The sequence below is a fragment of the Alligator sinensis genome, unplaced genomic scaffold (assembly GCF_000455745.1).
Source record: "Alligator sinensis unplaced genomic scaffold, ASM45574v1 scaffold778_1, whole genome shotgun sequence".
NCBI lineage: Eukaryota > Metazoa > Chordata > Crocodylia > Alligatoridae > Alligator > Alligator sinensis.
In genome coordinates, this window is record NW_005842946.1 from 199,920 (window position 1) to 211,522 (window position 11,603).

At 56.5% G+C, this 11,603-nt stretch overlaps 1 protein-coding gene across 7 annotated transcripts in view; it reads left to right on the plus strand.

Moving 5' to 3' along the window:
• Nucleotides 1-11,603, plus strand: part of CXXC1 (CXXC finger protein 1) — an 18,465-nt gene that overhangs the window by 1,454 nt on the left and 5,408 nt on the right. For 3 of the 7 annotated variants that reach the window (XM_014526059.2, XM_025192563.1, XM_025192564.1), the window contains 13 exons: nucleotides 334-476; nucleotides 2,043-2,204; nucleotides 4,448-4,474; nucleotides 4,707-4,856; nucleotides 5,585-5,692; nucleotides 6,323-6,507; nucleotides 6,703-6,910; nucleotides 7,147-7,257; nucleotides 7,967-8,016; nucleotides 8,299-8,395; nucleotides 8,855-9,007; nucleotides 9,702-9,850; nucleotides 10,787-11,239. In XM_014526059.2, coding sequence (XP_014381545.2) covers nucleotides 334-476; nucleotides 2,043-2,204; nucleotides 4,448-4,474; nucleotides 4,707-4,856; nucleotides 5,585-5,692; nucleotides 6,323-6,507; nucleotides 6,703-6,910; nucleotides 7,147-7,257; nucleotides 7,967-8,016; nucleotides 8,299-8,395; nucleotides 8,855-9,007; nucleotides 9,702-9,848 — 1,541 coding nt within the window. In that variant the 3' untranslated portion in view covers nucleotides 9,849-9,850; nucleotides 10,787-11,239. Of the gene's footprint in view, nucleotides 1-333; nucleotides 477-2,042; nucleotides 2,205-4,447; nucleotides 4,475-4,706; nucleotides 4,857-5,584; nucleotides 5,693-6,322; nucleotides 6,508-6,702; nucleotides 6,911-7,146; nucleotides 7,258-7,966; nucleotides 8,017-8,298; nucleotides 8,396-8,854; nucleotides 9,008-9,701; nucleotides 9,851-10,786; nucleotides 11,240-11,603 lie in introns of those variants that run through there. The other 4 variants (XM_025192561.1, XM_025192562.1, XM_014526060.2 and 1 more) reach the window with 3 other exon arrangements.

Below are 11,603 nucleotides of genomic sequence, written 5' to 3' on the forward strand. Positions count from 1 at the left end.
GGGGAGTGAGAGTAGTGGGGTAAGGGGGCCTTGGCGCCTAGACACCTGGATTCTCTAGGAGGTGACTGGGAACTGGAGGGTGAGAGTAAGTAGGGCTGAAAGCCAGAGGCCTGGGTTCTCCCCAGGTAGAGGAGGAGAGTTGGGCCTGGCCCTTGAGAATATTGGCTGCTGGAAGCCCAGATGCTTTTTTGTTCTCTGAGAGGAGAGTGAGGGCTGGGAGTGTTAGAGCAGGGGGTGCTAGGAGCTTGGATGCCTGGGTTCTCTCTGGGGGAAGCTGGGTTGGAGCAGAGCAGTGAGGGCCAGCCCAGACTCCTGGGTCTTTTTCTCCCGTAGAGAAGGATCCATCACTGGAGATCCGGTACCGTCACAAGAAGTCAAAGGAGAAGGAGCGGGACCATGAGCGCGACCGACCTGATAAGGATGATCTGCGTAAGAAGGCCCAGGAGCTGGGGATAGACCAGGCCCGTGGATCCAAGGTGAGGGGGCAGGGCTAGAGGTGCAGCCTGGCCTGTGGAGGTGAGGTCTGGCAGGGAATGACCTCACAGCATCTTCTAGGTGCTTGCCATGGAACTTTCTGCCCCCCCCAGTTCCATGTCTGGACAGGAACCAACAACTGGCTCCAACTGCCACCCAGGCCCTGGTTGGTGGGTGGAGTTAAGGGGGTAAGCCCTGGCTAGCCCCTTAGCTTTTATGCAGTCGAGGAGGGTGAAGTTAAGGGTAAGCCCTGGCATTGACTCTTTGATTCATTGCATTATCTGGCATTGGACTGGTGGGCAGAGTTAAGGGAAAACTGAGGTTGTGTCCTTGATTGGCTGCCTTATCTGGCATCTGGTTAGTGGACAGAGGTAGGGTGAGCCCTGGTCAGCCTCCGATTGGTCCCTTTAACTGTCATGTGATTGAGTGGATTTAAGGGTAAACCCTCTGGTCCCATCTAATTTGTGGGCAGAGTCAAGGGGAAGCTCTGGCCAGCCTTTCTGAGTGGATATGCGGTAATTGGCCAGCGTTAAGGGTAAATCCTGGGCTTGGGTCTCTGATTGGTCCTCTTGTCTGGCATCATATTGGTGGGCAGAGTTAAGGGTAAGCCCTGGGGATGGCTCTCTGTTTGGGCCCTTATTTTGCTATTGGTTGGACAGAGTTATGGGTAATCGCTGGCTAGTGACTCTGATTTCCTTATCTCATGTCTGATTGCTGGGTAGAGTAAGGGTAAGCCTTTGCTGGCCTCTCTGATTGATTGATTGGTTTCATTATCTCGTTCAGTTGGTGGACAATCAGAGAGCCACCCCTATGGTTTTCCCTTAACTCTGCCACCAATCAGATGTGAGATAAAGGAATCAACAACACTGTCCAGGGCTTACCCTTAATTTAGCCCAATCAGAATCAAGATAAGGGACCACTCGGCCAACCCTGGGATTTACCTTTAACTCTGCCCACCAATCAGATGTGAGATAACAAGCCAACGTTAAGGGCAAGCCTTGGCCAGCCTCTTTAAACGGTCCCTTATGTGTCACTCCATTGCTGGAGTTAAGGGTAAGCCATGGCCAGTGTCTCTGGCCCATTATTCCTCATGTAATTGGTCAGCACAGTTAAGGGTAAACTGTGGGGTTTCAGTCTCTGGTACCTTATTTCACATCTGAACATCAGGCAGCGTTAAGGGCAAACCCTGGCCAGCTTCTCTGATTGGCTCCCTTCTCTTTCACTTGATTGGTGGACAGAGTTAAGGGTAAATCCTAGGGTCGGGTCTCTGCATGCTCCCTTATTTTGCATCAGATTGGGCAGTGTTAAGGATAAACCTTGGCCAGCTTTTCTGATTGGCTCCCTTATCTCTCATCTAATTGGTGGGTGGATTTAAGGGCAAACCCTGGCTAGCCTCTCTGATTGACCCATCATTTCACACCTGATTCAGTAGGCAGAGTTAAGACTAAGCCCTGGGGTTATGTCAGATCTCTATTCCAGCTCCCCTGCAAGCTGATGGGGGAAGGGGATGTGGTTGGGGGATGCCCTTGGTTCCCACATATGGCCCCTCTCCTTCCCCCACCCTTCAGCAGCAGATCAAGCGGTCAGCCCGCATGTGCGGGGAATGCGAGGCCTGCCGGCGCCCCGAAGATTGTGGCCACTGTGACTTCTGCCGTGACATGAAGAAGTTTGGGGGCCCCAACAAGATCCGCCAAAAGTGCCGACTGCGCCAGTGCCAGTTGCGTGCCCGGGTGAGCATCATGGGGGCAGTTGGGGGGGAGGGGGGTGCATTCTGGGGATTGTGTGGCCGTTCCACCTCAGAGCTGGCTGCGTGTTGGCCCCAGGTGTTATAGACCACTGCTTCTCAAGGTTCTTCCCCAGAGCCAGCTGTATCTGAGGGCTGTGTGTGACTGATGCTCAGGGCTCCTTTCTAGAGCTGGCTGCATCTAGGGGTTATATGTGGCTGTTCCACCCCAGAGCTGGCTGCATCTTGGCTGTGGGCGTTATGCAGCTTTTTCTCACGGCTTTTCTCCACAGCTGGCTGCATCTGGGTATTATATGTGGCTGTTGCTCAAGGGTCTTCCCCAGAGCTGGCTGCATCTAGGTTTTACATGCAGCTGTTTCACCCCAGAGCTGGCTGCATCTGGTTGCCATGTGTGACAGCTCTGCACCAGAGCTGACTGCATCTTAGTCCCAAGTGTTATATTGGCCATTTTAAGGGCTCTGCCCCAGAGCTGACTTAATTTGTGTGTCATATGTGACTTATTTAGGGCTCCATCCCAGAGCTGGCTGTATCTCAGCATAGCAGGTCTGGGCCCTGGGAGTGGCTGTGATGCCCCTGGTGGCAGTGCAGCTTCTGCTTTGCTCTGACTCTCTGGGTCTCCCTTTACCTCTTACCTGCCACACCTTGATGTAATTATTTAAACTGGGAGAAAGAAGCTGCCTCAGGGCCCTAGAATGGGCTCTTACTTGCTACCAGTCTATACACTAGTGTACTAATTGCCTTAAGAGCTCATTTTATGGTCCCCGACCTTCCCTACAGCCATACCCATACCTTGCAGGTGTTATAGCTTAGTCGCTCTCCTTTTCTGGGGCCTCAGCCTGCCTGGCCCCTACCCCTTTTGTTCTTACTGGGCCTTCTAGCCTGGGCCTGCCATGCTGAATCTGGCTTTTAGGCTCCAGCCCTTGTGTTGTCCTTCATGACCTTGGGCTCTGGCTCTGGTCTCACCCCTCTTGAGTGCTGATTCCACCCCTTGAGGCTATGGGCCCCTGGCTCCAGTTCTGCTTCTCAAGGGCTGTGGGTCCTAGGCTCTAGTCTTCACCCTGTTCAGGCATGGGATTCTCTGGCCATGTCTCCATCCTGCTTGGGCACTGGGTCCTCTTGCCCTTACTCCAGCCTGCTCAGGCACTGTGTATGAGCTCCCTTGGCTTCAGGCCATTACCAGCACTCAGCGTTGGCCCTCTTGGCTGCTGTCTACCTGCGGTTTGAGCCTGGCCCCTGGCAGGGGCTCAACCACAACCCCATGCCCCTCAGGCACAACTGGGACCTCCAACATCCCTTGATAGGCCCAAGTTAAGCCACTGGTGTAAACTGTAATGGAAAAAGGTAAGCCCTCAGGCTAAAACTAGAAACATCCTGGCTGCATAACGAAGTTTGGCTTTTTGCAAGCTCTTAATTCTTTACTCATGGTCTGCTTGGTAGTGGGGTCCCCAGCAGTCTCAGCCACAATCACTGCAGTGTAGAGCTCCTTCCTCAGTAGCCTGCAATACCAAACTGACCTCTAGCCTCAAGCCCTGAGTTTATATGCTCCCTAAGCCTTGCCTCTTCTGGTCATGTGATTCTGCAGACACACAGGTGTTCCCCTTCCCTGCTGAATGAATCTCCTGCTCTCCCTGTTAGGGATTAGCCCAGCTGCCTGCAGCCCTTTACTCAGGAGCTGCCTCCCTGTCTACCGTGGCACAGTTTGCTATTCTGTCTTCACTCCCTGGGTTTGTTGATGTCCCCCTGGCAGCCAGCTCATTAGCAGCTACCTCGCTTCCTAGTTGCCAGCCCTCCTTCATCCAGCTCCGTCTGCTACAGTTTCCTCTTAAAGTAACAGGAGCCTTCTGGTTCCCTGTTAAGTTTGACCCTGGGAGTTGCATGCAGCCATTTTTAGGGCTCTGCCCCAAAGCTGGCTGCATCTCAGCCTCAAGCATTATATATGGCCATTTCTTAGGGCTTTGTTCCAGAGCTAACTGCATTGGGGTGTTATAGTTAGTCATTCCCCTGTCCCAGACTTGGCTGCATCTGGGGTCTAGGTGTTATATGCATGCATTCATCAGGGTTCCGCCCAAGATCTGGCTGTATCTGGGTATTATATGCAGCTGTTCCACCCCAGACCTGGCTGTATTTTGGCTGTGGGTGTTATATGTAGCCTTTCCTCAGAGCTCTGCCCACAGCTGGCTGTATCCCAGCAGTAGCATCTCTCATCCAGGCCTTTCTCTCTTTTCCCAGGAATCTTACAAGTACTTTCCAGCATCGGTAAGTTTGTCTCACCACTCTTTGGAGGGGCCCAGATACCTGGGTTCTTTGTCAGGGGAGTGGAGGCTGTAGAGGTGAGAGCAGGTAGGGCTGGGAGCCTGGATGTCTGGGTTCTCTGAGAGGGGAGTGGGAGCTGGGGGGTTGTAATGAAAAGGCCTGGGAGCTCAGATGCCTGGGTCCCGCCCCTGACTGTGGCCTGCTCCCTGGCTCTCCCCGCGTGCGGGGCCGGCAGCTACTGCGGGGCCGGGACGACAACCTGCACCTGCTGAAGGAGCAGCTGGAGGCGGCCACCACCCCTGAGCCACTGTCAGACGAGGAGCTGCCCATTGACCCTGAGCTCTACCAGGAGCTGTGTGCCGGTGCCTTCGATGACCATGGTCTGGTGAGTCCTCTTTTGCCCTGTTCCACTCCAAAGCTGGTTGCTGTCACCCGGAGTGGTGGCATATATGGCTAGCTCTCAGTTGTTCTACCCCAGAGCTGGTTGCATTTGAGTCAAGGTGATGGCTGTTTCTGTATCATACCACCCCAGAGCTGGCTGCATCTTGACTGGGGTTGTGGACGACTGGTGCTGCCTTAGTTGGTGGAGGGGGAGGTAGGCACATGTCCCCTCCGCGACCAGGGGGAGTCCCCCCACGGCCAATTTCACACCAATACAGTTGCCACTGGCTGGGGCAGTGGCATATCTGGGTGTCTTTCAGGTATTCTACCAGAGAGCTGGTTGCATTTCAGGCTGAGTGGTGTTATATATGGCTGTTTCTCAGCTGTTCCACCCCAGAGCTTCTGAATCTTGACCTGGTTGGACCCCCATTTCTGCCTGCCAGGAGCATTGTGGGCCTCTAGGCTGCTGTTGGTGGGGGGTGGGTGTAACTGTGGTTGCCCCCCCCGAGCACTTCTGTGGTACAAAGGCTTTTCTAGGCCACTGGGAAGAGTCAGTGCTGTGGTTGGGCTACCACTGCTTCCTCTTGAGGGCTCCATGGGCCTCTTTAGGCAGCTGGAAGTTAACTTTATTGTAACCCCCCAGTACTGCCTCCCAGAGTCTCCATTGGCTTCTCTAGGCTGCTGGGAGGCCTGAATCCCTGCTTTTGTCTGCCCCTCCCTGCCCCTCCCCAGCCATGGCTGAGCGACCCTGAGGATGCCCCCTTCTTAGACCCTGTCCTGCGCAAACGAGCAGTGAAGGTCAAGCACGTCAAGCGGCGGGAGAAGAAGTCAGAGAAAAAGGTTGGGATCTAGATGCCTGGGTCCCATCCCTTATCTGGGGGGGGAATGGAGGTTGTGGGGGTAGTTAGAGTAGAGGGACTGGAAGCCTGGGTTCTTTCCCATCTCTGAGAGGGGAATGGTGTGGGGGAGAGTCTGGAGAGTTAGAACAGCAAGGGTGGGGCTGGGAGCCCAAACACTGTGTTTCATCTCATCTGTAGGAAAGTGAGGGGGACTGGTTAGAGCAGGGGGGGTTGGGAGGCTGGACACCTGGGTTCTTTCCCTGCTCTGGGAGGGGAGAGGGGAGTGGAGGCTCAGAGTTAGAGGAGGGAGGGAGCCCAAACTCCTGTGTTCTTTCCCACCTTTGGGAGGGGAGTAGGAGTTGGTGAGTTGAAGTGGGAGAAGTTGGGAGAGCCCAGACACCTGGGTTCTATCTCGACTCTGGGAGGGACAAGAGGCTCTGGGATTGGGCTGGAGCATGGGAAGGACCCAGGTGCCTGGGTTCCCTGCTTCTGGGATATGCTGTAGGGTCATTGGCCTGGGTTTGGGGCTATGGGGGAAGTCTGGATGCCAGGTTCCCTAGTGTCTTGGCAGAGGTGGGGTGGGGGTGAGGCCAGAGGGAGGGGCTTCATACTGACTCTGTCCCCACCACAGAAGGAGGAGAAGTACAAGCGGCACAAGCAGAAGCAAAAGCACCGGGACCGGGCACGGCACCTGGAACGTCCGGACACCAAAGACCCAGCTGCCCTTGCTCAGTGTTTGGGGCCTGGCTGTGTCCAGCCTGCCCGGCCTGGCTCCAAGTACTGCTCTGACCAGTGTGGCATGAAGCTAGCTGCCAAGTAAGCCCTGCCCCCCCTTAGAGAAGTCCCCACGCTCCTGGGCTCCCCTTTTTACGTCTATCTCTTGCCCCTTCCCTCTGTAGGGGGAGCTGTGGGGGTGGGGGGTCCACCTGGCTTTGAGGATCCCTTGGATCCCCCTCCATTAGCTAGCCCAGTGTCCAGCTCCTGATGCTTCCCCCTGCTCCTTGCCCCCAGCCGAATCTATGAGATCTTGCCGCAGCGCATCCAGCAGTGGCAGCAGAGCCCATGCGTGGCTGAGGAGCACGGCAAGAAGCTGCTGGAGCGCATCCGGCGGGAGCAGCAGGGTGCCCGGCTGCGGTTGCAGGATATGGAGCGCCGCTTCCATGAGCTGGAGGCTGTCATTGCTCGGGCTAAGCAGCAGGCTATCAAGGAGGATGAGGAGGTGGGTGTATGCATGGACACCAGGGTCCTTTGCCCAGGATATGGGGGGGGGGGGGCGGGGGCGGGGCGTAGGGGGAACGTAGGAGGCTGCAGGGTGAGAGCAGGAGGTCCTGGGAGCCCAAACATGTGGGTTCTCTGGGAAGGGAGGAGGAGCCTGGGACCTTTTATCAGGTGGGGCTGGGATCTCAGATGCTTGGGTTCACCTTCCATTTTTCCCTCCCTCCCCATCTCCCCCAGAGCAACGAGGGGGACAGTGAGGACACGGACCTGCAGATCTTTTGCGTCTCCTGTGGGCACCCCATCAACCCCAAGGTGGCTCTGCGTCACATGGAGCGGTGCTATGCCAAGGTACTCTGTCTTTTGCATTATACTTGGCTGGTCCAGGCGCTGCACCCCAGAGCTGGCCGCATCTCAGCCCTCCCTGTGCAGCGTTGTACCTGGCCATTTCCCAGCCATTCCAGCCCAGACCTGGGAGCATCTCAGCCATCCCTATGCAGTGTTCTCAGCAGTTCCACCCCATAGCTGGCCATATGTCAGCCTTTCCTATACAGTGTTATACTCCTGTTGTTCCCAAGCTGTCCCACCCCAGAGTAGCCCTCTGTATACAGTATTATTATTCTTAGCTGTTCTCTGGATGTTCCATCCCAGAGCTGGCTGCATCTCAGCCTTGCCAGTTCAGTGTTAAACTCTGCTGTTCCCTAGCCATCCCAGCCCAGAGCTGGGCACATCTCAGCCCTCCCCATGCAGTGTTATATGCAGGTGTTCCAGCCCAGAGCTGGGCACTTCTTGGCCTTCCCAGTGCATTGTTATATTCAGCTATTCCCCCGCCATCCAATCCCAGAGATGGCCAAATCTTAGCCATCCCTGTGTAGTGCTGCATTCGGCGTATCCTCAGCCATTCCACTCCAGAGTCAGTTGCATCTTAGCCCTCCCTAATGCTCAGGTGTTTCCTAGCTGTCCTACACCCCAGAGCTGGTTGCATCTTGGCACTTGGCAAGGCCCCTGTAAGGTGTCCCTTCCACTGTAACCCCCACTGTTTGCTCCCCCTCCTCTGCAGTATGAGAGCCAGACGTCCTTTGGATCCATGTACCCCACCCGCATCGAGGGGTGAGTTGGGACCCCTGGGGTGTGTCCAGCATATTCTTTTCCCAAGGGCTATGTGAATTCTGGTTGTTTGTCCTCCCCAACTGCCCCCATCCCACCAAGCCCAAACTTTGGTTCCTACCTACATTACAGTGTTCCCCTCTCTACTGCTTCTCATTTCCTTTCAGATGCCTGGGGGTTCTCTGGGAGGGGAACAGGGGCTGGGAGGTATGAGCTGGGGGAGCTGGGAGCTTGCTGGTCCCATGGAACCCCTCATCCATCTGTCCCCTCTCTCCATGTCCCTAGGGCCACCCGCCTGTTCTGTGATGTCTACAACCCCCAAAGCAAGACGTACTGCAAGCGGCTGCAGGTGTTGTGTCCTGAGCACTCCCGTGACCCCAAGGTACAGGATGGGGAGCTGAAGGTTGAAAGTGAGGGGCACCATGGGGGGGGGTGGTGAGAGTGTGTGTGTGCGGGGGGTGCTGTGGGTTGGTAGTGAGGGCCACTGCAGAGCTTTGGAGGGGGGGGTCAGGAGCAAGGTGGCCACCATGGGGCTGGGGGCAGTAGAGGCCTGTGTGGGGTGCAGCACTGGTTGAAAGGTGAGCAGCAGAGACTATAGTTGTGGTTGGGGGGAGGGGGTGACACTGGAGGGGTTGTGGGTGGGGCCAAGTGGGGTGTGGGTGGGGCTTAATAGATTGGGTATAGAGGATTGGGGAGTGGGGCTGTTGCAAACCTGTAGGTAGGGCCTGGGGTGGGCTGGGAAGGAGGGAGGGATGGGGATCATTGGTGGGGCCTGGAGGTGGTAGGTGGGGCCAGCAGTTCCCTGACCCTCTCCCTTGTCCCCCTTCCTGCTCCCCCCCAGGTGCCCGCGGACGAGGTGTGCGGGTGCCCACTGGTGCGGGACGTCTTCGAGCTGACAGGTGATTTCTGCCGTGTGCCCAAGCGCAAGTGCAACCGGCACTACTGCTGGGAGAAGCTGCGGCGCGCAGAAGTTGACCTGGAGCGTGTCCGTGTGGTACGGCCCACTGGAGTGGGGGAGGGGCAGGGCTTTGGGAGTGACTGTGTGGTATGGACCACTTGCGGGGCCTGGCCTGAGAGTCAGGTGGTATAGCCCAAATGGAGGGGTGGGGCCTTGGATTGGCCACTTGGTAGAGCCCACATGGGGTCAGGGGAGGTCTGGGGATAGATCTGTGATACAGTCCATGGGGTGGGCCTGGGATATGGCTTTGTGGTGCAGCCCGCAGGGTTAGCAGGGCTGGTGTGGGGATGTCTGTATGGTATGGCCCACATGGAGGGTGGGGCCAAGGGCACAGCTTTGGAGTATGGTTCACACCTAGGGGCAGGGGCTGAGGATGGTCATGTGGTACAGCCATATGGTACTGCCCATGGTTGGGGTGCTCAGGGTACAGCCTGCCTGGGGGGGATGGGGCTTTGGTTTATGGGCCCAACAGAGGGTGTGGCCCAGATTATGCTTGCTTGGTATGGCCAGGGCCATGTGGTATGGCCCATATGAGGCATGCATGTGGTACAGCCCACAGAGGGGGAGGGTCAGGTCTGGTGTAGCCACTTTGTCTTGGCTGGGGGGGCGGGGCCTGGATGGCAACTATGTGGTACATCCCACAGTAGGGGCTAGACTATACACACTTGGTACAGCCCATGGGGCAGGAGAGCAGGATCGTGGGCATTCACCTTCCCTCCTCCCCTCACAGTGGTACAAGTTGGACGAGCTGTTTGAGCAGGAGCGCAATGTGCGGGCAGCCATGACGAACCGGGCAGGGCTGCTGGCACTCATGCTGCACCAGACCATCCAGCATGACCCGCTCACCACTGACCTGCGCAGTGCTGCCCGCCGCTGACTGTGAGCTTGGGGCGGGGGCTGGGCACAGGAGGGGGGGCACCGAAAACATTTGCCTTCTCTATTCCCCTCATAGCTACCCAGGGCTGCCCACTCCCACCCTCCACCAATAAGCCTCTGCCAACTCCCCACAGGCCCCTGCCCTTCCCCCCCTCCCCCATGCACCACTGCCCACCCAGATCTGGGGCCTTTCTATGCAGTATTATAATTAGCCATTCCACCCCAGAGCTGGCTGCATCTCGGCTCTTGCTATGCAGTATTATATTCATCCATTTCCCAGCAGTTCCTCCCCAGAGCTTGGCTACATCTTGGCCCTCGTTATGCAGCATTCTACCTGGCCATTCTTGGCTGTTTTATCCCAGAGCCAGCTGTGACTTACCTTTCCCTTTTGGTGTTACGCTCAGCTGTCCTACCCCAAAGCTGGTTGCATCTTTCCTTCCCACACGTGTTGTTACACTTGGCTGCTTAACCTCAGAGTCAGCCACGTCTCAAGCTTTGCTATACAGTGTTATACTCCACTGTTCCCAAGCTGCTCCACCCCAAAGCCGGCTGCATCTCAGTTCTTGCTATGTAGTGTTGTACTCAGCCGTTTGCAAATTGCTGCACCCCGGGGCTAGCTGCATCTAGGCCCTGGCTATGCAGCATTGTGTCTAGGCAGTCCTCAGATGCTGTACCCTAGAGCTTCACTGCATCCTGTCCATCTCCATGCAGTGTTATGCTCTGCCAGTCCCCAGCTGTTTCACCCCAGAGCCAGTGGTGTCTCAGCCCTCCATCTGGGGCATTAAACCCACCCATTCCCATCTGCACTCCAGAGCTGCCTGCATCTCGGTTCTCCCCATGCAGTATTATACTTGGCTGTTTCCTAGCTCTTCCACCCCAGAGCTGGCTGTATTCCAGTCCCAAGCCCCCTCTGACACCCCTCTTTCTTTCTCCCCTCAGGGTCCCTGTGAGGTGATGCCGGGTGCTCGAACAGCTCTGATCCTTTATTTTTTTAACTCAGTTTTTCTTTATACTTTTTTTTCTCTTCCTCTTTCTTACAAATTTTGAATAATAAAAAAAAAGGAAGTGGTGGTGGGGTCTGAGGGGGGAGCAAGGTATTTTCCCCCATCCCTACCCCTGGCCTAACTGGGGAGAGGCATGAATGACCACTGCTGCCCTATCCTTGTCTCTGCCATAGGAAGAGCCTGAGCTGGGACCCTGTTCCCCCCTGTTATGAGGGGGCTGATTCCTAGCCCAGGGGACAGGGGCAGGTATATGCCCCCCATCACCTGCACTTTGAGGGGAGTGGATCTCTGGGTCTGTGCTGTTTCTAAGTCAACTCCCGTCCTCCTCCTGGCATTGCGGTGGGGGAGAGGCAGGGGGTGACCCTAGTTAATAAAGTTGGCCAGTTAACGAGCTGCCTTGGGTCTGTGTGTTGGGGTCTGGGGGTAGTGACCCCTAGGGGAGAGGGGTGTGTGTAGGGGAGCACTGGAATGTATGGGGATTATACTGGGGAGCAGGGGGACATGGAAAGGGAGGTTGCCCTCCCCATGCTCCCATAAAGGCACTTGTCCCCGCCCACTGCTACCTCCCACTAGCCCGCCCCTTTGCTGTGGGCGTGGCATGGGTGGGAAGCCCCGCCCCTTTCTCGGCGGGGCCCGTGTGTATTCCCACCTCTCCCAAGGGTCACGTGCCCCATATCCCCGGGTCAGGTGTTCACGCTGAGCCCCTCCCGTTACGTCACTTGCCCGGCTCCTCCTCCTCCGTGGGTCACGTG